The 26207-nt window shown below is 43.4% G+C and overlaps 2 protein-coding genes across 2 annotated transcripts in view; one reads left to right on the forward strand and one right to left on the reverse strand.

Moving 5' to 3' along the window:
• Positions 1-26207, forward strand: part of LOC137535386 (zinc finger protein 585A-like) — a 764031-nt gene that overhangs the window by 664750 nt on the left and 73074 nt on the right. The gene's annotated exons all lie outside the window — the stretch shown is intronic.
• LOC137535398 (zinc finger protein 585A-like) lies at positions 2908-25175 on the reverse strand. Its single transcript, XM_068257236.1, has 4 exons — positions 25004-25175; positions 17065-17162; positions 16648-16990; positions 2908-6267 (listed from the first exon to the last, which is right to left on the reverse strand). The coding sequence occupies exons 1-4, from the start codon at positions 25086-25088 to the stop codon at positions 4226-4228; spliced, it is 2568 nt and encodes an 855-aa protein (XP_068113337.1). The 5' UTR covers positions 25089-25175; the 3' UTR covers positions 2908-4225.

The following is a 26207-nucleotide window of genomic DNA, read 5'->3' on the forward strand; positions in this document are numbered from 1 at the left end:
TGCAAGGCAAGAGCGCTAACCACTACGCCACTATGCTGCCCCAAAGATAAACTTTTACTCATTGCATAATTGTGTTCCTTTCATATAGTTTATAGGGCATTCCTCAAACCCAATACTTTTTTTTTTAAATACTCTAATTCCCTATAAACTAAACAGGCCTCGCCCACAGCTTCTCCAGAGAGCCTTGGCACTTTGAGCCTTACTAGCAAGGGCTTATGCGAGCTCAGTCTGGGCAGGAAGAGGAGGAGATTACTAGCCAGAGATTTCAGAGGCAGAGGGAAGGAGGGAGTGAAGTTTTCACAGGCTGAGGGGTGGAGATGCAGATCAGCTTACCTGTGTGTAATGTGACAAACAGAACATGGTCACTCTCATTGTATCACAGGAATAAATAATCATAAACTGTTGAAGATGTGTGCAGCTAAATTTTCTGTGTAAACTTCTAAACTAAACAAAAGATACAGTTGTGTTCAAAATTATTCAACTGAAATTGAGCATTTTGGCCAGTTTGACATTGATTTTGATCATTTCAATCATCTTGTTTACAATTAAATCAAAGAGGCACTTGTAAGTCAGACAAATATAACTTAACATTTATAATGAAATAACCAAAATTTATTTTTTGTGCTGACATTATTATCAGTTTTATTCAACCCCCAGGTAACATTCATTCTTAGTACTTAGTACAACATCCTCTTCCAGTTATAACTGCTTTTAAACGTGAAGCATAGCTTGACACAAGTGTCTTGCAGCGATCTACGGGTATCTTAGCCCATTCTTCATGGGCAAAAGCCTCCAGTTCAGTCACATTCTTAGGCTTGCGCGCTGCAACTGCTTTCTTTAAGTCCCACCAGAGGTTCTCAATCGGATTTAAGTCTGGTGACTGCGATGGCCACTACAAAATGTAGCAGCCTTTAATCTGCAACCATGCTCTAGTGGACTTGGAGGTATGCTTGGGATCATTGTCCTGTTGAAAGGTTCAACGTCTCCCAAGCCTCAGGTTTGTGACAGACTGCATCACATTTTCATCCAATATCCCTGGTACTGAAGAGAATTCATGGTACCTTGCACACGCTGAAGCTTCCATGTACCTGCAGAAGCAAAACAGCCCCAAAGCATGATTGACCCCCCACCATGCTTCACAGTAGGAAAGGTGTACTTTTCTTCATAGGCCTTGTTCTTCCTCCTCCAAACATAGCGTTGATCCATGGGCCCAAACAGTTCTAATTTAGTTTCATCAGTCCACAGAACACTATCCCAAAACTTTTGTGGTTTGTCCACATGACTTTTAGCATACTGCAGTCGACTCTTCTTATTCTTTGGAGACAGCAAGGGAGTTCTGGCATGGAGGCCTTCATTGTCAGTGTCATTCTCTTGACTTCTCCATGTTTGTAAACACACCAGTAAATGTCTAGAAGAATCTGAGTATCACAGTCATTTTAAATCTGCCTGTAATGATCAGTGATGTATCTGATAAACAGAACGACCTCTAACAGCACAATAGTCAGTACATTATTAAGTGTGATCACACGTGATTTGGTGCACAGTAATATTCCGGAATATGTGCAAGTGATAGCCCTTAGTGACAGGGGCTATCACTAACAGAGAGCGAGGTCGTACAGGCAATGTCGTTAACAGATCGGTCAGTATAGGTACAAAGTTGAGAGGCAATATCAGTCAGTATTCAGGCAGTAGTCGGCAACAGATCAGATTGGCAGAGGTACAGAATCGTAGAGCAGAGAGTAGTGAGAAGAACAGGCAAAAGGTCATACAAAAAATATTCAATAACAGTAATAATATTTTTCCTGAGCTAAGTGTGAATCCCCGGGGCCCTGCCGGATCAAGCACACACGGATCTGACTAAGGTCTGAGAGAGCTTTCACTGCGAAGTTTCAGCAACAACAGACAAAGAGCAAATGACCCGCACATCCTTAAATACAAATGGCAATTCCACAGAGCCGCCCAGAAAGCCCAGCCAATCAGAAGACAGGCTGCTGTCAGCAGGGCTGTGGAGTCGGAGTCGTGGAGTCGGAGTCATGGAGTCGGGCAATTTTGGGTGCCTGGAGTCGGAGTCGGGAAAAAATGCACCGACTCCGACTCCTAATGAATTTGTAACTGTAATTAAAATAGAAAATATGATAAAATGTTCTATTTCTCAGATGAAAGTCATTAAAAATAATGTATATATACAGTAATAGCTGTGCTTAGTCCACAAAAATGAAATAAACCAATCAAAATTAGTTACTTGTGCTGCTTCAATAAAGCAGTCCCCGTATTTTTAAGGTCAGATATACATATCTGATTGTGACTGTATATATGATGTGTACACAGGAATCTCTTATATATACTAAATAACATCTATGCTGTAAGAATAAAGCCTGATGTGTAGCTGTGTCACTAATAGAGATGGTCAATGAGATGGAAATAATTCTGCATCGATGCTGATTTATGCAAATGTATGCACTCCCTTTGCTCATGAAATCAAATAATTTGATATGTTGTTAAAATTTGGTTTGGTGACTACAAATTAAAGGGTACCTGAGACGGATGAAAAGTAAAGTTTTATACATACCTGGGGCTTCCTCCAGCCCCCTTCAGGCTAATCAGTCCCTCGCTGTCCTCCACCACCCGGATCTTCTGCTATGAGTCCTGGTAATTCAGCCAGTCAGCGCTGTCCGGCCGCATGCCGCTCCCACAGCCAGGAACATTCTGCACCTGCGCAATAGTGCTGCACAGGTGTAGTATGCTCCTGGCGGCGGAGTGTGTGCATGCGCACTACGCCCGACTGGCTCAAGTACCTGGACGCATAGCAGAAGATCCAGGTGGTGGAGGAGGACAATGAGGGACTGATTATCCTGAAGGAGGCTGGAGGAAGCCCCAGGTATGTATAAAACTTTAATTTCATCTGTCTCAGGTTTACTTTGTTACACAGTAGTACTATACTCTACATATGCACTCCCCACAGAGCTGCAGGGAATCCACTGAGAATGCTGTGCACATTGAACACAGAGGTGTTGTCTGTTTACAATCTCCTTATTTCCCTGCAGAGTACCTGCACATCATTCTTACATGTACCCACACTTACATTGCCTAGGGCCTGATAGATGTTCTTTGTTCCGGTTGACACGTCTCCGCAGCCCATAAAGATGCTGGCGCGCGAGCCAGTTGCCCTCTATGCGCCTCAGACAGCCCGGACCTCCCAGAGACCACAGGGAGGCCCAGAGACGCCGCAGCAGTGATGTCAGACGTGCCGCCATCCGCGCGGAAGGTAATTCCACCATCCCTGACACTGCCTAATTGGTGCTCATTATGCTTGATTGCTGCTCGTCAACATCCACAGGTGTTTTCAATACCTGGTCGAAAACACTTGATTGAACCTCTGTTCTTAAGCGTGGTAGTCTTTAAGGGGTTGAATAATTGTGTCAATGAAGAAATCACAAAAAAATACAAAAACATTTAATACTGTATTACAAAAACAATTGATGTCATTTTAGTTGCATTCAGTTCTTTAAAAAGTCCTTGTAAGATTTCATTCTGAACACAATTACAAATGTACACTAAATTCCCTAAAACCCTTTACAGCATTGGGGGGTTGAATAATTTTGAACACAACTAGATCTATATAGACAAATTACTGCTTATAGTTAGTTTTTCAGCTGGGATCCGCTTTGAGCAATTATAAGGAGTGCAATAAAAAGTATAGAAAGGAAATTAGGCTGGCAAAGATTGAAGCTGAAAATCAATTCGCTAGGGATATCAAATCTAACCCACAGAAGGTTTACAAGTACATCAACTCTAAAAAAATAAAGGTGGATTGTATTGGACTCCTTAAGGATGAGTAGTGGAACTCAATGGTGGATGACCAAGTAGGGCAGAGCTATTATGATTGCTTTGCTTCTGTCTTTACAAGGGAAACATCTTTGTTGCAAATTGCAGATGCGGAAGGATCCCAATTTTCCAATTTAAATATTAAATCTTTAAAATACCACTATCACAAAAAAAAAAAAACAACAACAAAAAAAAACACTTATGGCCAAAACATTTCCCACACTCATTGCAGTAATAGAGCTTCTCACCAGTGATGAGAGAGGGATAAGCGGAACTGAAGCCTGTTATTGGCTGCTGCACTCCACTCTCTATCCTCCCTACTTCTGACTATGCTGGGGAGATGGAGAGCAGTATTCTGAGGCCAGTGCAGGTGCACTGAAGGTGAAGGTTTCCCTGACACTTACTTATCACTATTATGTGTTTTCCTGTGTTTAGCTAGATGTGATTTCTGTGCAAAACATTTCCCACACTCAGCACACGAATAGGGTTTCTCACCAGTGTGAGATCTCTTATGTATGACAAGATAATATTTTTGTGTGAAACATTTCCCACACTCAGCACATGCATAGGGTTTCTCACCAGTGTGAATTCTCTTATGTATGACAAGGAGTTCTTTCTGTGCAAAACATTTCCCACATTTAGCACAGGAATAGGGCTTTTCACTAGTGTGACATCTCTCATGTTTGACAAGACATGATTTCCGTGCAAAACATTTTCCACATTCAGCACATGAATATGACTTCTCACCAGTGTGAGATCTCTCATGGTTGAAAAGATTTGATGACTGTGCAAAACATTTCCCACACTCAGCACACGAATAAGGCTTCTCACCGGTGTGAGTTCTCACATGCTTGTCAAGATATGCTTTGTACCTAAAACATTTCCTACACTCAGAACAGGAATATGGCTTCACTCCAGTGTGAGATCTCCCATGATTGACAAGCTCTGTTTTCTGTACAAAACATTTCCCACACTCAGCACAAGAGTATGGCTTCTCACCAGTGTGAGATCTCTCATGTATGACAAGATAAGATTTTTGTAAAAAACATTTCCCACACTCAGTACATGAATATGGTTTCTCACCAGTGTGAGATCTCTCATGTATGACAAGATAATCGTTCCTTGCGAAACATTTCCCACACTTGCTACATGAATATGGTTTCTCACCAGTGTGAGATCTCTTGTGTATAACAAGATAAGATTTCTGTGCAAAACATTTCCCACACTCAGCACATGAATAGGGCTTCTCACCAGAATGTGTTTTCTCATGTATTACAAGAAGTGCTTTTTGAGCAAAACATTTCCCACACTTAGCACATGAATAAGGTTTCTCACCAGTGTGAGATCTCTCATGTATGACAAGTTTTGATTTCTGAACAAAACATTTCCCACACTCAGCACATGAAAAAGGCTTCTCACCAGTGTGAGATCTATTATGGTTGAAAAGACTTGATTTCTGGGTAAAACATTTCCCACACACAGCACATGAATAAGGCTTCTCACCATTGTGAGTTCTCGCGTGCTCGGCAAGAGATGACTTGTGCCTAAAACAATTCCCACACTCAGCACATGAATATGGCTTCACTCCAGTGTGAGATCTCTCATGTGTGACAAGATATGATTTATGTACAAAACATTTTCCACACTCAGCACATGAATAGGGCTTCTCACCAGTGTGAGATCTCTCATGCACAATAAGAAGTGCTTTCTGTGCAAAACATTTCCCACACTGAGCACAGGAATATGGCTTCTCACCAGTGTGGGTTCTCTCATGTGTAATAAGGCTTCCTTTAACTCCAAAACTTTTCCCACACACAGCACATGAATAGGGCTTTGCACCAGTGTGGGTTCTCTCATGTGTAATAAGACTTCCTTTAACGCCAAAACATTTTCCACACTCGCTACATGAATAGGGCTTTTCACCAGTGTGAGTTCTCACATGTGTGACAAGGCTTCCTTTATCTCCAAAACATTTGCCACACTCGCTACATGAATAGGGCTTTTCACCAGTGTGAGTTCTCTCATGTATGACAAGGATTTTTTTATCTCCAAAACATTTCCCACACTCATCACATGAATAGGGCTTTTCACCAGTGTGAGATCTCTGATGCCTGACAAGCTCTGAGTTCCATACAAAACATTTCCCACACTCGGCACATGAATACAGTTTCTCACCAGTGTGAGATCTCTCATGTATGGCAAGATGTGATTTCCGAACAAAACATTTCCCACACATGAAACAGAAATAAGCCCCTCCAGCAGGGGGAGAGCTGTGCTGGGTATGAGGCCCCTCAGGGATAGACAGGTGGGGGGAGTCTGGGAGAATATGTTTGGTAGCCAGGATCTCTGCAGGAGACTCTTGTCCAGTGACATCATCTGTTGTACAGTCTGTGGATACAGAGAGACGAGTCTCTGAGGGGTTCCTGATGCCGGGACTCTGCCCTGCAAATAGAGAAACATCATCACTTCCTGTTAGAGAATTTTGAGGGAAGGAACAATTATCATTAGGGATGAAAGGAAAGAGGATGGTCAGTGATCTGCTGATAATGCAAAGTTTATGCAAATTAGAAATTGAACAAATGAAGCAGCTGCATGAATTTGCATATAATTAGCGTAACATTTGCACCATCTCACAGTTATTTGCAAGGCAGGGCTTTTCTTTGATAGGAAAAAGAGATACAGTACTAGCATTTCATTGTCCCTCACTACAGATAAAGCATTGGCCATACATGGAAAGCAGTAAGTTGTAGAGCTTGATGAGACAATGGAAGCAACGTGTTACTCCTGTGACAACAGACCTATATGTACTTATAGCAAGAAATCCGTGTTATGTTTGTAGAGCAACGTGGTGTCACTTACACATTCTTATTACTATTGTATCCTCCTGTCACTCATATGCCCCTTGTTATGTACAGTTATCTCTCTCTTGTCCCCAGTTGTACAAAGAAAGATATTGTGATGTTACACAGCACTAAATTATAGGAGCTGTGAAGTAGAGGAATTATCCATTTATCTCATGGAGATCCCAAACCACTAATACTTCCGTAGCTGGATATAAAAGCATAAGTTATCCCCAGTCTGTCTTACAGCAATGTACAGTGGCCATTATCAGCATATTACAGGCCAGTAACACTAAGTCACCCCTACTGTGACCAATCTGTGTGCAGTAATGTACAGTGGCCATTATCAGCTTATTACAGGCCGGTAACACTATGTCACCCCTACTGTGACCAATCTGTGTACAGTAACGTACAGTGACTATTATCAGCTTATTACTTACAAGTAACACTAAGTCACCCCTACTGTGACCAATCTGTGTACAGTAATGTACAGTGACCATTATCAGCTTATTAAAGGCCGGTAACACTAAGTCACCCACTACTGTGACCAATCTGTGTACAGTAATGTACAGTGACCATTATCCGCTTATTACAGGCCAGTAACACTAAGTCACCCTACTGTGACCAATCTGTGTACAGTAATGTACAGTGACCATTATCAGATTATTACAGGCCAGTAACACTGTCACCCCTACTGTGACCAATCTGTGAACAGTAATGTACAGTGACCATTATCAGCTTATTACAGGCCGGTAACACTAAGTCACCCCAACTGTGACCAAACTGTGTACAGTAATGTACAGTGACCATTATCAGCTTATTACAGGCCAGTAACACTAAATCACCCCTACTGTGACCAGTCTGTGTACAGTAATGTACAGTGACCATCATCAGCTTATTACAGGTCGGTAACACTGTGACGCACACGGTTCCCGAGGAAACCGCGCGTGCGCCATTCAAGTCACCAACGCACTTGCAAGTTTCATTGCAAGCAACCAGAGTTACATTTTTTGGTTTAAATACACTTTTTTTTCCCTCTCTCTTACTCTCTGGCTGCTAACAAACACTGGCAAATTACATAGCTTCTCTCCAAGGGTGGAATTTGTCACCTAGCCTTGCTGGGTAGTTATATAGCTCATCCATCAGAGGAAAGTTAGAAAGCAGCTGACAGAAGCTGATAAACTGTGGTTTTCTCCAGACTGATCGGCCCCGGGCTCAGCAGGAGATCTAACACCTAGCTTGCTGCCCGAGCTTCAAAAGACTTCTGCCCGTTCTGTGATCTCACAAATATGAAATCCATCTTTTGTCATAAAGATGACTTTCCAAATAGGCAATGGCCTTTAGAACCCGCTTATTATGAAATTCTGAACCAACCACACAATTGGATGTTTCCGAATTAACAATAAGCCCTGCCAAAGCAGATATATGCATTTTAGGGTCACCGTTCACTCTAAACCCCCCAAGTTTGGTATCAACGTTCTTAATAAATTCTGACAAACCTAAAAATGTTACTAGATTTAACATAACTGGTATGGTTTGCAGATTAGCACTCTGTAAAGATCGGTGTAAGCAACCAGAGAGAATCCGATTGTTGGCGATCTGCAGTATCACCAACAATACAGATGTCACCCGATTATTGATGATCTGCAGAATCACCAATAATACAAGCACAGCTAACCCCTGGACACTAAATACAATAACTGACAATGAGACAACAATAAGAATACACACGTATGTGGAAATATCCACCACACGGTAATTCCTCAGAGGTGTGGTTACCTCTGAATGGGAACCCCGTGTGTGAGATCCTCAAACAGGCAGAGGGAGGATTCTCAGCCACAGGCAGTAATCGTCTGCTAGGGGAGGCGTCTCGGAGAGGCAAGCCTCAGAGATAGCCCACCAGTGGGAGACCTTCCACTGGAGGGAGAAAGATCAGACAGGCAGAGGTTCTGCAACAGAAAGACGGCAACAGTACAGGAACGAAAGGCTGATTCAGAGTCGGTAAACAGGCAGGGTCGGCAGCTTTGAATCAGATAGGCAGAGGTACAGGATCGGCAAGAGAAAGAGTAGTCAGGGATAGCCAGAGTCAAAACACAGATAAATATACAATAATAATCCTAACTAAGGTGTGACGTCCTTGATATCAACACCTGGGAGCTGAGCTAAGGTCTGAGCGTTTACACCTAAGTATTCACGACAGCAGACAACTTGCTACTGACCAGCAAGTTCTATTTGTAGCCAGAGAGCTACTCAGTGCCGCCCTAGAGCCCCAGCCAATCCAGAGCACTGCTGGAGTCAGCTGACCAGCCTGGTCAGCTGACTCTTCTTCTGGAACAATAAAGTTCCTGTCTCCTCGCGCGCGCGTAATCTGCAGCCTCCGAGCCTGCAAGAGAGCGGGCGACCCCCCAGGTAGGAAGTGTGCGGTGGAGTCCGCCGAGCTCATGGACTCCGCCGCCTGCCCTACACCACTCGCCGGCAGGAGTGCGGAGGCCCCTGTCCGAGATGCGGAGTCCGCCGCCACGTGCGCTCTGGCGGCGGCTCCGTTATCTCTCACACACACCTATCATGTTTCAGGTACATTCCTGTGTCTATGAGAGGGGCGGGCATATCTCCTGTCCAAAGAGGTGTGTGATCCACGCCCCCTAACCCCTCCTTGCTGGAGTGGGGGCTATAACTACAGAGAGCTCAGAAAGTTCTGTGTCCCAAGTCCAGCATCTGGAATCTTTGTCTATAACATCTGACAAGCCCGCAGGACATGGGCCAAAACCACCATCTTGGACTTTACGCCAAAGACTTGCGATTGCCGCATGGACTACCAATAACGGTATTTGAACTGTATATTAAAGTGACTCTGTAACAAAAATTACAACGTTTTTTCTACCTTCCTACAAGTTCCTAAACCTATTCTAATGTGATCTGGCTTGCTGCAGCTCTTTCTACTATAACCATCTCTGTAATAAATCAATGTATCTTTCCCCTGTCAGACTTGTCGGCCTGTGTCTGGAAGGCTGCCAAGTTCTTCAGTGTTGAACTGTTCCTCTATGCACACTCCAGTGTGTGTTTTATTTACATAAGCCAGCAGCTTCTCTGCTATCTTATCAGTGATAGAAGAGAGCTGGATAAAAATCCTCCTCTGTTAGGCTGTGAAAGGAGCTGGTCTGTCACATACTAAGGAATTAACGACATAGGCAGAGCTGTCTGCAGGAAGCCTGTAATGTTCAGTGCATGAGAGAAGCTGGGGACAGAAGGTAAACACACACAAGTGATCTCTTGAGATTCAGAAGTAAGGCTGTATACAGCCTGCTTGTGTATGGATGTATTTTCTATGTGTGGACATGCTGTACATCAACCTACTTCCTGTTTTGGTGGCCATTTTGTTTGTTTATAAACAAACTTTTTAAAACAGTTTTTGACTACTTGTAATGCGGCGGGGAGCGGTGAAATTGTGACAGAGGGTAATAGGAGATGTCCCCTAACGCACTGGTATGTTTACTTTTGTGCGATTTTAACAATACAGATTCTCTTTAAGACATTCTGTTTCTTTTCATCTCTACTCTCTTTCAAATCAATCTGTTCTAAAGTAAGCTGTGTGTGTGTATGTAGTTTTCGAATAAAACAAACTATTTTTATCGTTCAGTCTTGTGCCTGTTCTGGTCATCTGATTGCTGCTATAACGAATCTGCCCTCTGAAGAGTCAGTCATACTACCGCATTGTTTTATGATTTTCTTATAAATTATTTATTTGCTAGCTAGGTTGTAAATAACCGTTTCTTCCTTTTAGGATTAGCTAGTATCCGATTTCCTGTGCGAAATCAATAACTTTAGTTTTCTCGATTGGATACAACCGAGATTGCATCATATATGGACCCAGTAACCTTTCTTTAACGTCGCATTGCTCACAGTCTTTAAGCCTTCGGAAGTGACTATTCCCCGAACTGTGACTGGAGCATGTCGAACGTGATTGGGCTGGCTACCGTATTATGATAGCGTTGGGGTCTCTTTGCCCTATCAAATCAGAGAGTGGTGGCAGTGTATTTACCCGATTTCCAGCGCGAAATCGATATTTTTAGTTTACAGATTTATATACAATCAGGATTGTACATGTATGGGCACCTCCAACCAATCTTAACCATTTACTACGCACACAATGAATTTGCCTCCAGCAGTCTCTAGTGCATGAGACATGCAGGGCAACAGTGGCCTAATAATCTGGGATTGGTGGATAATTGTCCCATTACATATTGTCGTCAGCTGCGCGATCAATCCTTATTGTCAGTCTGTTCACCGTACTTCCTGCGTACGCTAACGGGAGCAGATCTCCATGGGATCGCGAGGCTGGATTGTCACAAACACTAGGTCACCCCTACTGTGACCAATCTGTGTACAGTAATGTACAGTGGCCATTATCAGCTTATTACAGGCCAATAACACTAAGTCACCCTACTGTGACCAATCTCTGTACAGTAATGTACAGTGACCATTATCAGCTTATTACAGGCCAGTAGCACTAATTCACCTTTACTGTGTCCAATCTGTGTGCAGTAATGTAGAGTGACCATTATCAGCTTATTACAGGCCAGTAACACTAAGTCACCGCTACTGTGACCAATCTGTGCACAGTAATTTATAGTGACCATTATCAGCATATTACAGGCCAGTAACACTAACTCACCTCCTACTGTGACCAATCGGTGTACAGTAATGTACAGTGACCATTATCAGCTTATTACAGGCCAGTAACACTAAGTCACCCCTACTGTGACAAATCTGTGCACAGTAATGTACAGTGACCATTATCAGCATATTACAGGCTAGTAACACTACCTCACCCCCTACTGTGACCAATCTGTGCACAGTAATGTACAGTGACCATTATCAGCATATTACAGGCCAGTAACACTAAGTCACCACCTACTGTGACCAATCTGTATACAGTAATGTACAGTGACCATTATCAGCTCATTACAGGCCAATAACACTAAGTCACCCCAACTGTGACCAATCTGTGTACAGTAATGTACAGCAACCATTGTCAGCTTATTGCAGGCCAGTAACACTAAGTCACCCCTACTGTGACCAATCTGTGTACAGTAATGTACAGTGACCATTATCAGCTTATTACAGGCCAGTAACACTAATTTACCCCTACTGTGACCAATCTGCATACAGTAATGTACAGCGACCATTATCAGCTTATTACAGGTCAGTAACCCAAAGTCACCCCTACTGTGACCAATCCGTGTACAGTAATGTACAGTGACCATTATCAGCTTATTACAGGCCAGTAGAGTTAAGTCATCCCTACTGTGACCAATCTGTGTACAGTAATATACAGTGACCATTATCAGCTCATTACAGGCCGGTAGCATTAAGTCATCCCTACTGTGACCAGTCTGTGTACAGTAATGTACAGTGACCATTATCAGCTTATTACAGGAGAGTAACACTAAGTCATCCCTACTGTGACCAATCTGTGTACAGTAATATACAGTGACCATTATCAGCTTATTACAGGCCGGTAGCATTAAGTCATCCCTACTGTGACTAATCTGTGTACAGTAATGTACAGTGAGCATTATCAGCTTATTACAGGCCAGTAACACTAAGTGACCCCTACTGTGACCAATCTGTGTACAGTAATGTAGTGACCATTATCAGCTTAGTACAGGCCAGTAACGCTAAAGGTGGCCATACATCAGGCGACTTGGTGGCTGATCGACCATTCAATTATTATAATCGGAACCTGATGAAAATGGGTGCTGCCAAGTGCATGCACGACCAACAATGCAACCAATTTTTGGTCAGAATTGGTTGCATTAATCGATCAGATATGCTGCAAGATATACAGCCGATTTGCTCGATCGGATGCGCTCGATGTGGTAACGGCAAGCTGTATAAGGACAAGTGACAAACGCGACAAAACCCAACTGCTGTCCCCCCTAATGTTTAATGCCTCTTTTCCCCCGGTGCCCAATACAAGCTATGCATTACCTGTCAATGGCCTCCGCTTGCTCCAGGCTCCCTCCGTTGTCTATTCACAAGTGCCATGTGGTTGCCTAGTAACCTGAGTGCATGTGTGATGTCCGACATCACACGCTCCCCCCTTACTAGGCAGCCACATGGGGTGCGCATGAATAGACAGCGAAGGAAGCTCGGAGCAAGCGGAGGCCATGGACAGGTAATGCATAGCTTGCACTGGGCACCCAGGGGGGCACATTATACATTAGGGGGGACAGCGTGGGGGGGGCGGCGAGGCGGACGGATGCGGCACCACAAGGCTGATTCCTGTTTATTTTCAGCATGAAACTGATCTGGAATCGGCCTGCGGTGTATGGGTGCCAACAGAACTCTCTCTAATCGGATTTGATCACAGAGAGTTTTGTCTCTTGGTCAAATCTGCCCAAATCTGCTACATGTCTGGGTACTCTTCCCCCATGAAGAGGTGGACTAAACTCAAAACCTGTCAGTAATGTCAGATTTCTACTACCTACTGTAAGTGACAGAAACATAGGAGAAAAGTAATTTATGGCTCATTTTAGTCTGGAAGAAATGTACTTCTTACTTGTATGGGTTTACATGTATTCTAAATTTTACGATTTTCATGATAGTAGTCCTTTAAGTCACTCCTACTGTGATCAATCTGTGTACAGTAATGTACAGTGACCATTATCAGCTTATTACAGGCCAGTAACACAAAGTCACCCCCACTGTGACCAATCTGTGTACAGTAATGTACAGCAACTATTTTTTGCTTATTACAGACCCCAGACATTGACTGGGGTATTGAGGCTACCCATTCTGGTAAAAGCAGCAGATTTCTGGCAGCACTACAGGACAATTACTTGACTCAAATGGTAACGGAACCAACTAGGGGGAATGCGTTACTGGATCTGATCATTTCGAATAGACCAGATAATGTATCAAATGTGCAGGTTCAAGAACATTTGGGAAATAGTGATCACAACATGATAACGTTTGATCTGGTGACTGATAGGCCACGGGGCAGCGGGACCACTAAAACTATGAATTTTAGAAAAGCAAAGTTCAATCAAATCAGGCAGGCACTAAGTTTGGTGAACTGGGATAATATACTACAAGGGGAGGACACTGAAGGGAAATGGCAAGCTTTTAAACGTATTCTCAATCAATATTGTAGTATGTATATCCCATATGGAAACAAAATGTCTAGGAATAAAAAAAGGCCTCTATGGATGAATAGAAAGGTTAAAGATAAAATGAAGAGGAAAAAGAATGCCTATAAGGTCCTAAAACAGGAGGGGACCGAGGCTGCACTAAGCAATTATAAGGAGTGCAATAAAAATTGTAAAAAAGAAATTAGGCTGGCAAAGATCGAAGCTGAAAATCAAATCGCTAGGGATATCAAATCTAACCCAAAAAAGTTTTACAAGTACATCAACTCTAAAAAAAGAAAGGTTGACTGTATAGGACTCCTAAAGGATGAGGGTGGGAACTCAATGGTGGATGACCAAGGTAAGGCAGAGTTATTAAATGCTTTCTTTGCTTCTGTCTTTACAAAGGAAACAGCACTGTTGCAAATTACAGAGGCGGAAGAGTCTCAATCTTCTAACTGTAATATTAAATACTTAACGCAGGAAGAAGTAAAGGCAAGACTAAATAAATTAAAAATAGACAAGGCACCTGGCCCGGATGGCATGCATCCTCGGGTCCTAAGGGAATTAAGTTCAGTTATAGATAAACCCCTTTATCTTATCTTTTGTGACTCTCTTGCAACTGGCAGAGTCCCAGTGGATTGGCGTACAGCCCACGTTTTCCCATTATTTAAGAAGGGCAAAAAATCAGATCCAGGAAATTATAGACCTGTAAGCTTAACATCAGTTGTATGCAAACTATTTGAGGGGTTACTAAGAGATACTATACATGACTTCATAGTAGAAAATAATCTTATTTCTCAGCATCAACATGGGTTTACTAAAGACAGGTCCTGTTTGACTAACATGCTCAGCTTTTATGAGGTAGTGAATGCTAATATGGATATTGGGAATGCTGTAGATGTGATATACTTAGACTTTGCTAAGGCATTCGACACTGTTCCCCACAAAAGTCTGGTGCAAAAGATGAGGATGCAAGGACTGGGGAAGAGTCTGTGTTCATGGATAGGGAACTGGCTAATGGACAGAAAACAAAGAGTTGTGGTCAATGGATCATACTCAAAATGGGAGACTGTTAGCAGTGGGGTCCCACAGGGGTCTGTACTGGGTCCAGTGCTCTTCAATTTATTTATTAATGACCTAGTGGATACAGTAGTGAGCAATGTTGCTATTTTTGCAGATGATACAAAATTGTGCAGAATCATCAACTCTAAGGAAGATAGTGTTATATTGCAACAGGATCTGGATAGGATGGCTATATGGGCACATACATGGCAGATGAAATTCAATGTTGACAAATGTAAAGTCATGCATTTTGGTCGTACCAATGGTCTAACACCATACAAAATAAATGGGATACAGTTGGGGACATCAAACTTGGAGAAGGACTTAGGAGTACTCATCGACAACAAGTTAAATAATCGTACTCAATGCCAAGCCGCTGCAGCTAAAGCTAACAAAATTTTGGGATGCATTAAAAGGGAAATAAAAACTCGAGATGCTAGCATAATATTGCCCCTGTTTAACTCTCTAGTAAGGCCACATCTGGAATATGGAATTCAGTTCTGGGCACCACATTACAAAAAAGATATTGCAGTTTTAGAGCAGGTGCAGAGACGAGCAACAAAATTGATACGTGGGATGGAAGGTCTCACTTACCAAGAAAGGTTAGATAAACTGGGTTTATTTAGTCTAGAGAAAAGACGCCTTAGAGGAGATCTAATTAACATGTATAAATACATCAGAGGGCAATATAATAGCTTGGCGGATGAGCTTTTTGTCCCTAGGCCTTCTCAAAGGACTAGAGGACATGATCTGCGCATGGAGGAAAAACGTTTTAGCCATTTATTTAGGAAAGGGTTCTTTACAGTAAGAGTGATTAAGATGTGGAATGCATTGCCACAGGAAGTCGTTATGGCAAACTCTATACCTGCATTTAAAGGGGGCTTAGATGCTTTCCTTGCGTTGAATGACATCCATGGCTACAATTACTAGGTAATGCCAATGATGTTAATCCAGGGATTTTATGATCAACAGGGATATGTGAGGGAGCAGGCTGGAGTTGTACTTTGTACTGGTTGAACTCGATGGACGTATGTCTTTTTTCAACCAAAGTAACTATGTAACAGGCCGGTAACACTAAGTCACCCTGACTGTGACCAATCTGTGTACAGTAATGTACAGCAACCATTTTCTGCTTATTACAGGCCGGTAACACTAAGTCACCCCGACTGTGACCAATCTGTGTACAGTAATGTACAGCAAGCATTACCAGCTTATTACAAGCCGGTAACACTAAGTCAACCCTACTGTGGCCAATCTGTATACATTTATGTACAGTGACTATTATAAGCTTATTACAGGCCAGTAACACTAAGTCACCCCTACTGTGACCAATCTGTGTACAGTAATATACAGCGACCATTATCCGTTTATTACAGGCCAGTAACACTAAGTCACCCCTACTGTGACCAATCTGTGTTCAGTAATGTACAGTGACCATTATCAGCTTATTACAGTCCAGTAACAAGTCACCCCGACTGTGACCAATCTGTGTACATTTATGTACAGTGACTATTATCAGCTAATTACAGGCCAGTAACACTAAGTCACCCCCCACTGTGACCAATCTGTGTACAGTAATGTACAGTGACCATTATCAGCTTATTACAGACCATTAACACTAAGTCACCCCCCACTGTGACCAATCTGTGTACAGTAATGTACAGCGACCATTATCCGTTTATTACAGGCCAGTAACACTAAGTCACCCCCCACTGTGACCAATCTGTGTATGATAAAATAGGAAACATATTACTATAAAAATAATTACTGTCAGTGTTTTTCCTTACGTCTTATATCTTCCTCTTTAATTGTCACCATCATTATATCTTCCTCATTAGATTGCTGGTCACTGAAATTATAAGTGTCATATTTTTCTTCTTTAATCTCTGCCTTTACATCCCAATCCTCAATAGACTGCTGATCACTCCTCACATATGTCTCTTCTTCTTCTTTACTTGTCCTCATCATGTCACCCTCCTCCATAGACTGCTGATCACTTCTCACATATGTCTCTTCTTCCTCTTTACTTGTCCTAATGTCACCCTCCTCCATAGATTGCTGATCACCACTCACATAGGTTTCTTCTTCTTCCTCTTTGATTTCAACTTTTACACCTATCAGTTCTTCACCCTAAGAGCATAAAAATATAAGCTACACAGAACAATATAAGTCTTGTGCCTTTAGAAACCCTTAGTCCCTCCTACCTGATAATTTTGGGAGATAGTGGGATCTTCCTGTTGACAATCCTGGGAATAAAGAGGACCTGTACATCTTTCTTGTTGGGGTCTGTTACTGGATACATCTGTAGGAAACACACACACACACACTGACTAAATACATTGTCTGTATGTGCTTATCAGATAATGGGGGGTCTAGGTGGACAATCCTGGAAATAAAGAGGACCTGTATATCTCTCTGTTGGGTTTCTGTTCTGGTAATATGATGGGGGATCTAGTATTATAGGGGAGGGAGGGGGTGAGACAGTGTAAAGTGTAAGGAGGTTGTTAAACCTTCATGTAGCCCATTAAATGTAACCAAAATTGAGAAATGTGGTGGTAAAAATATAACTTGCATGGTAAGCAAAGCTAGGAGCTTTGCAAATAAAATGGATGAACTAGAGTTCGTTCTGGTTGACAAAGGATGGATGAAAGCCATGACTGGATGGCAAATTTAGAGGGATACAATGTGTTTAGGAGGGATAGAACAGGGAAAAAGGTGAAGGGGTTTGTCTCTTTGTTAAGAATTATTTTACAGCTGTCCTCAACGATGAGATGGATGAAGATTGTGAAGATGTGGAGTCCGTTTGGGTAAATATTCATGGTGGAAATAACTGTTGCCAATTGCTTATTGGGGTATGCTACAGGCCACCACATATTCATGAAGCTGCAGAACTGCAATTACTACAGCAGATTGAAAAAGCTGCAAGTTAAAGTGAGGTCATAGTTATAGGTGACTTCAACTTTCCACAGCACACTTCCTGCGTTGCATTGGAAGTGCCTGATGGGCAGTGAGCCGCGGCAAATTTAACAGTGCATTACCATCTGACTTCCACGGTGACGCAGCGGCAGAAGTAATGTAAGTCAATGGGGCAAAGCATACATTTAAAAAATAAGTTGGCGGAGTGGCAAGCATGCTCGGAACAACGGAAATACGATGGGGAAACCCGAGAATCCCAGTGACATACTTCCTGTCCAGTAAAGAGTACATCACTGTGCGAGGGGCAGCGCTATGCACATGACCCTGACCAGCAAGGTGTATGTTACTGGGCGAGGGGCGGTGCTGTGCATATGACCCCGCCCAGCAGGGAGTACGTCACTGGGTGAGGGGCGGTGCTATGCATATGACTCTGACCAGCAGGGTGTAAGTCACTGGGCGAGGGGTGGCGCTAAGCATATGATCCTGTCCAGCCACCAGTACGTCACTGCAAGAGGGGCGATACTATGCATATGATCCTGCCCAACAGAGAGTACGTCACTGGGAAAGGGGCGGAGCTATGCATATGATTTTGCCTAGTAGGGAGTACGTCACTGGGCGAGGGGCGGGGCTATGCATATGACTGACCAGCAGGGTGTACGTCACTGGGCGAGGGGCGGGGCTATGCATATGACCAGCAGGGTGTAAGTCACTGGGCGGGGGGGGGGGGCGCTAAGCATACGATCCTGTCCAGCAGCCAGTACGTCACTGGAAGAGGGTCGATACTATGCATATGATCCTGCCCAACGGGAAGTACGTCACTGGGCAAGGGGCGGAGCTATGCATATGATTTTGCCTAGCAGGGAGTACGTCACTGGGTGAGGGGCGGGGCTATGCATATGACCCTGCCCAGCGGGGAGTTATGTCACTGGGCGAGGGGTGGCTCTATGCATATGACCCTGTCAGCACTCTTTGCTGCAGGGTCATAGGTTTGTGCTTTTGTGCATGGCGATGCGTAGGGGGAGTGGCCTCGCAAACCTGGTTTGTGGAATCGGTACAAAACTCCTCCGACTCCTCAGTTTAGGATTCCATCGACTCCAACTCCTCTAATTTGCATATTACAAACTTGTTGATTGAAAGTATGTAACATAAAAGGCATCTCATCACTGCCAAAGCTTAGGAATTTTAAAGGACAATGGAGGTGAGAAGGATATGTCATATTTAAAGGATACCCGAAGTGACATGTGACATGATGAGATAGACATGTATATGTACAGTGCCTAACACACAAATAACTATGCTGTGTTCCTTTTTTTCTTTCTCTGCCTAAAAGAGTTAAATATCAGGTATGTAAGTGGCTGACTCAGAAAGGAAGTGACTACAGTGTGACCCTCAATGATAAGCAATAACAACTATAAAACACATTCCTAGCAGAAAATGGCTTCTGAGAGCAAGAAAGAGATAAAAAGGGTCAATAGTTCATAGAGTTTAGCTCTGGCATACTTTAATGAATTAGTCATTGAGCAAAAACAATAAAACAGTTAAAACTCAAAAAGTACATTTAAACATAAAATAAAACTGTGGAAAATCTTAAAAAGTAATTTTTAGTCGAAGGAAGATAGAAACAATTGTTTTTCATTAGTTTATTTTCGCCTTGGGTGTCCTTTAATTCCTTTTAAACAATACCAGCTACCTAGCTATCCTGCCTATCCTCTGCCTCTAATACTTTTAGCCATAGACCCTGAACAAGCATGCAGCAGATCAGGCGTTTCTGACATTATTGTCACATCTGACTGGATTAGCTGCATGCTTGTTTCTGGTGGGATTCAGACACTACTGCAGCCAAATAGACCAGCAGGCAACTGGTATTATTTAAAAGAAAATAAATATGACATTGTTCTCACCTGAGTTGTCCTTTAAAGCTGTATTAAGATGTCATCTGCTTTTGGGAACAAAAAGCTCCTGGCCAGGAAGCTGACACTTTACCCTGTCAGCCATCCTGGCCTGTCATTGTCAGTGTAAATGCCCCAGTACGTTGCATGTATAAGATTCAATAGAGCCCCATATCTGCTGGGTTACAATGTATAGCCCTGCCACCTTGCACTGGCGAGCGACATATTCCCTGGAACAGGAAACGTCAAATGGCAAGTGAAGGTGTCAGTTTAAATTTATAGAGTACTCTATAAAATGCTGTGTATAGCAGCATTTTATGGATCTTCAATAAAGCTGATTTATACCTGTGATGCGGACCATTATCTCCAAACAAGACGGATCTTCACCCTGTTGGTACACGGGGTTGGTTCCCGTACACCCACAGAGGATTGCCAAGGTGCTGTTCCATCTCTCTTGAATCAGAAGTATAGTACTACTGTGTAACTTAATTCGTAGTCACCAAACCCAATCTTAACAACATATTAAATTAATTAAATTAATGGTCTATACATACGCTGGTCTGAACTCTGAGTGGTGCAGCATAACGACTGCCATGGCGGGGTGGTCATTATGGTCAGAGCAGCATGACTACATCAGGCGCACAAGGATTGCATGAAGATCCGGCGTGTTAGATTTTTAGCAATGCCCGAGCACAGCACAATAGCATTGTTCCCGCTGCTTCCACCATCAGAAACGTCTCCATCACACACGCTCATTGCTTCCCCCCCCCCCCCCCCCGCATAGCAAAAGATGCATCATGTGCAAAGGCTGGGTAGCACGGTGGCATAGTGGTTAGCGCTTTTGCCTTGCAGCGCTAGGTCCCCGGTTCATATCCCAGCCAGGTCAACATCTGCAAGGAGTTTGTATGTTCTCCCTGTGTCTGCGTGGGTTTCCTCCGGGTACTCCGGTGTCCTCCCACATCCCAAAAACATACAGATAAGTTAATTGGTTCCCCCCCCAAAAAAAAAGTTGACCCTAGACTACAATACATACACTACATAGATATAGGACTCTGGTAGGGATTAGATTGTGATCTCCTTTGAGGGACAGTTAGTGACTATATACTATGTACAGCGCTGCGGAAGATGTCGGCGCTATATAAATACTAAATAATAATTATAATAAAAAGGTGGATGACACTTCTGTACAGTGTTGTTAGAGCACTGTCGCCTTTGGCTGATGATGCCTCTGTTGCGATGCGCGAGGGGGCGAAAGGGACGACAAGTGCATGTGACTTAGCAGCTTCCAGCGGGTGGGGAGGTGCCAAGAGCAATGCCATTGGGTCATGCTAAGGCATAGCTAAAGGTCCGACATGCCAGATCTTTAATGATCGTCATTGGGCCACTGTACACGTTCTGGTCTGCAGTACAACTCTTAGCCATGGTGGTCGTTATAGTCTATCATTGCCGAGTTCAGACTAGTGTGGCAATAAGTGTCATTCTCTGTACAATATACAGTATGGTATTAGTTTGAATTTTCTGTAATGCTGTAATATGTGCCTACTGCCAGTAGGGGCTGCTCATACACCATTATAACTCTTTCCAGGTCTGTTTTCAGCGTGGACAAAGAGGGTCATTCATCTACACGTTTTTTAACAACGAGTCAGCCTCGTCATTGCCACCATGGAGGCTAAAATGATTCTCAATGAATATTTTACTAAATATATTCCATATGGAAACAAAACTTCTAGCAATAAAAAAGGCCTCTATGGATGAACAGAAAGGTTAGGGATAAAATAGGGAAAAAAATGCCTGTAAGGCATAAGTGCATAAGTTGTAAAAAAAATAATTTAGGGTGACAGAGATTGAAGCTGAAAATCTAATCGCTAGGGATATCAAATCTAACCCAAAGAGGTTTTACAGGTATATCAACTCTAAAAAAAGGTGGACTGTATTGGACTCCTAAAGGATGGGGGAAGGAACTCAATGGTAGACAGCAAACTATTTGAGGGGATAGTAAGAGATACTATACAAGACTTAATAGCAGAACATGTTATTTCACAGCATCTGCATAGGTTTACCATGAACAGGTTCTGTGTGACTAACATGCTCAGCTTTTATGAAGTAGTGAACGCTAATGTGGATATCGGGAATGCTGTAGATGTGATATTCTTAGACAGAGGCAAAGGAGCAAACTGCGCAAGGCGCAGTAGTTCTGCACCTGCACAGTACGCTCCGGTCCACGTGGCGGTGATTGACATCACCGCTCGCGCAGGGGCAGTACAGGCCAACCTCCAGGTCGGCCTGACGTCATCGCTGGGGACCAGGAGGGAGAGGCGGCGAACGGCTCACCGCAGAGCTGCAGCGAGGGACAGGCTGGGAGCTTGGGGCAGGAAGAAGGTAAGTAGCCCTTATTTTCATTTGAAACCCCTGATGACTCCTTTAAAATCGCTAACGACGTCCCAAAACATTTTGCCAGATTCTACGGGAGCAATAGGGGTAATTGCAATCACAGGACGTGCATCATTTTTAGCGCATGTTGTCTGTCACCCATAAGAGCGTATTGTCCATTACCCATAAACCTGGTTCAATGCTAGGTATACAAGCGCTGCAAAATCGCTTTTCAGAGCGACTTTGCAGTGCTTTGCAGCGGTGGAAAGCAATTACGATTTAAAGAAGCTTCATCATACTCCCTAGGTGTCTGGATTTCCTTCTTTTGTCTGTAGCCCCACCCCATAAAGAAATAGGTCACAAGCACTTCTCTGATTGGTCCTAGAGAAACACCTACAGGGTTCTCCCCAGAATTTTTTTTTTCCAGCCGGGTGGCATGAAAAAGTAGCCGGGTGGGGCAATATGAGAAAATGCAGGGCTAGTGCTTCTGTGCGCAACTCTGCTTACAGCATAGGAGGAGGTGAGGTGATGACAGCCGGGTGCTCATCGAAACTAGCCGGGTGGAACACCCGGCTAAAAGAGCCTGGGGAGAACACTGACCTATGACCTTTTACCTTTAGGGGGTGGGGCTATGGATGGAAGCTGGACATCCAACACCTGGTAAGTATAAAAAAAAGTTTATTTAAATTAAAAAAAAATACTTTTCGGAAGCGCTGTAAGTTTACTGTTTAGCAATTCAAAGAGCCGGTAAACATGATGACAATCACACTAGGATCCGTTGCACACAGCAGAAGACTTGATATAAGGTGAAACTCCGCTCACAAACTCCGTCCGCCGACAGTGCAGGAAAGCGGGCTGCTCGGACCCCAGATCCAATAGTGTAGAAGGTGAATTCCGCACAATGTCGGCAGAGTACAAATATCTTTATTAAATCAATCACATAACAGACTAAAATCCATCACCGCATGCTGACATGTTTCGGACGTTACACGTCCTGAATCATAGCATATGATTAAGGACGTGTAACGTCCGAAACATGTCAGCATGTGGTGATGGATTTTAGTCTGTTATGTGATTGATTTAATAAAGATATTTCTACTCTGCCGACATTGTGCGGAATTCCCCTTCTACACCGTTGCACACAGCGTGGTATGGTAGGAGTGTCCTGACACTCTGGAGAAAAGACACAGGAAACACAGACAGGAGCCCAATAGCATAATAGGTTTTAGTATATTAGGTGGTATAATGAAAACTACTCACAAAGGCGGGTTGCAGAGGATATGTCTTTCACCCATATTGTGTTGCACACAGCGCTGCAGCAAATTTTAAAGGGACTCCGAGGAGTGCCCAAACTTAAAAGAATACACTTACCTGGGGCTTCTTCCAGCTCACCATAGGTGGTGAGGTCCCGTGGCGTCCTTCTGGCTCTTCTTGTTCAGCCTATGCTGGCCCCCCATTATCCGCGACACCCGGGCCTGGTGTCGGCCGGCTCTTCCTGGTTATTGACGCCTCGCGGTTTTCCGTGCATGCGCAGACCTGTCATGCCGGCCGGCGTGATGACGCGAGGCGGCCGGCGTGATGACGCATTGCGTCAATAATCAGGAACAGCCGGACGACACCAGGCCCGGGTGTCGCGGATAATGGGGGGCCGGCGGAGGCTGAACGAGAAGAGCCAGGAGGACTCCGTGGGACCTCACCACCTATAGTGAGCTGGAAGAAGCCCCAGGTAAGTGTATTCTTTTAAGTTTGGGCACTCCGCGAAGTCCCTTTAAAGCACTGCAGTGATTCCTAGTGGGTTCCAGGCCTTAGAGGAGATCTAATTAACATGTATAAATACAATATAAAAGCTTGGCGGATGAGATTGTAGTCCCTAGGCTTGTGCAAGGGACTAGTGGACAAGATTTGTGCATGAAGGAAAATAGTTTTAGCCAATTATTTAGGAAAGGGTTCTTTACAGTAAGGGTGATTCAAATGTGGAATGTTTTATCAAAGCAATCGCCAAAGGGTTCCGCACCATCAACGTATAAAATAGCTCTTTATTTAAACCTTCACATAAAAACAGTTAAAAGGACATAAAAAAATGCCAGGTCTTAACACATCGTGACGTGTTAAGACCCGGCATTTTTTATGTCCTTTTAACTGTTTATGTGAAGGTTTAATAAAGAGCCATTTTATACTTTGATGGTGCGGAACCCTTTGGCAATTGCATTGAAGATTCTCCACGCACTCCAGGGGATGGTTTGAGCACATCACCTTGAAATACCATTGGTGCTAGACCCTGTGACAAAATGAATGTTTTACCAAAGGGCGAAGTTGTGACAAATTCTATATCTGCATTTGAGAGGGGGGGGGGGGGGGGGGTTAGGGGGTGTTAGATGCTTTCCATGCATTAAAAGATTTTATCTGATTGTCAGCCGGAGTCAGGAAGGGTTTCCATCCCCCCCCCCCCCCCCCTTTTGGGGCTAATTGGACCATGCCTTGTATGTTTTTTTTTGCTTTCCTCTGTATCAACAGGGACGTGAGGGTGCAGGCTGTTGTTGCAGCTGATTTTCTGGTTGAACTTGATGGATATATGTCTTTTATTAACCCAAATATCTATGTAGGTGGACAGTGCTGGGAATAAAGAAACTATGTACATCTCTCTTGTGGGCTGCTATTGTTGGATCTATCTAAAGAAGACACACATTGACTAAATACATTGTCTCTATGTGTTAATCAGATGATGGGAGATCTAGGTGGACAATCCTGGGAATAAAGAGGACCTGTACATCTCTCTGGCGGGTTTCTGTTACTGGATCCATCTGTAGGAAACACACACACTGACTGAGTACATTGTCTCTATGTGTTTATCCGATAATGGGGGGGGGGGGGGGGGGGTCTAGCGTTATGGGGTAGAAGAAGGTAGTGGGGATCTAGGTGAACCCTTCCTACTGCTCTCTCCTTTACAAGAAATAAAGTCTCCTCTTACCTGGTGATGTGAGGGGCGGCTGATTCTCTATCATGGTGTCCTTGTAGAGGTCCTTGTGTCCTTCTATATGCTGCCCTTGGTTCATGGTGAGATAGACACGTTATGGAGAATTAGGGTGTCACTGGAGGTATGGAAAATCACAAATATCTTCATGTATCTTATCACCTCCTCTTCTGCCAGTTCCAGCAATGGTTTCCCTCCTCTTCCTCCCAATTCAACTCTAACCCCCAACTTCCTGTCTGTGCCAAACAGAACTTCCTGGTGTAACTGGTCGCCATCTTGTGAAGAATAGGAGAATTGCAGCCATGTATATGTTGTATGTGGTTGTGTCTCTACTATGAGGGTCTGCTGCAAAATATAATAACTCAAAGTGATTGCTAGGCCTAAAGGTGGCCACACACCATACATTTTTTTAAATATCTGTTCAATTCAAGAATTGCAATCAATTTTTCTGACTGATTGTAACATTTCAAAAATATGATGATGTATTACACACATATGTTCAATTTTTCCCCAATTATGATAAAAATGATTGGAAACTTTAAAGGTGGCCACACACCATACAATTTTATAAATATCTGTTGAATTTAAGAATTGCAAACAATTTTTCTGAAAATGGGGGGGCTGCGGCCTGAAAAATGGGCGTGGCCATGACATTGTATGGGCGGAGCTAACGTAATGATGTAACAGTGAGGCATAAGAAAGCAGTGTTTACGCCATGATGTGGTGAAACGAAGATTCGCATCATGGGTGTACAGAAACTGTGATGCTATGTATTAGTATACCGTAACCCCAAAGCAGCAAACAGCCAACTATGACCAATAAATATTAAATGCAGCAACAGTTACCCCAGACACCAGAAAATAAACGCAATGTGGGCAACATTTCACCAGAAAATAAAACGCAATGTGGGCAACATTTTCACCAGAAAATAAAACTAATGTGGCCACATTTTAGCAGTAAATAGCGCAACGTGGGCAACATGTCAGCAGTAAACAACGCAATGTGTGCAGCATGTCTGCAGTAAATAGCGCAATGTGTGCAGGATGTCAGCAGTAAATAGCGCAATGTGTGCAGCATGTCAGCAGTAAATAACACAATGTGCGCAGCATGTTAGCAGTAAATAGCGCAATGTGTGCAGCATGTCAGCAGTAAATAGCGCAATTTGGGCAGCATGTCAGCAGTAAATAGCGCAATGTGTGCA

This window comes from Hyperolius riggenbachi, chromosome 10 (genome assembly GCF_040937935.1).
Source record: "Hyperolius riggenbachi isolate aHypRig1 chromosome 10, aHypRig1.pri, whole genome shotgun sequence".
NCBI classification, from domain to species: Eukaryota; Metazoa; Chordata; class Amphibia; order Anura; family Hyperoliidae; genus Hyperolius; species Hyperolius riggenbachi.

What these genes read in the sequence shown, in the direction of transcription:
- LOC137535398 (XM_068257236.1), bottom strand. Translation starts at nt 25,088, where the DNA reads ATGAACCAAGGGCAGCATATAGAAGGACACAAGGACCTCTACAAGGAC. An exon ending in GCCGCCCCTCACATCACCAG is followed by an intron (nt 17,163 to 25,003) that starts GTAAGAGGAGAC and finishes TGTTTCCTACAG; the next exon opens with ATGTATCCAGTAACAGACCC. An exon ending in TAAAGAGGAAGATATAAGAC is followed by an intron (nt 6,268 to 16,647) that starts GTAAGGAAAAAC and finishes CTCTATTTGCAG; the next exon opens with GGCAGAGTCCCGGCATCAGG.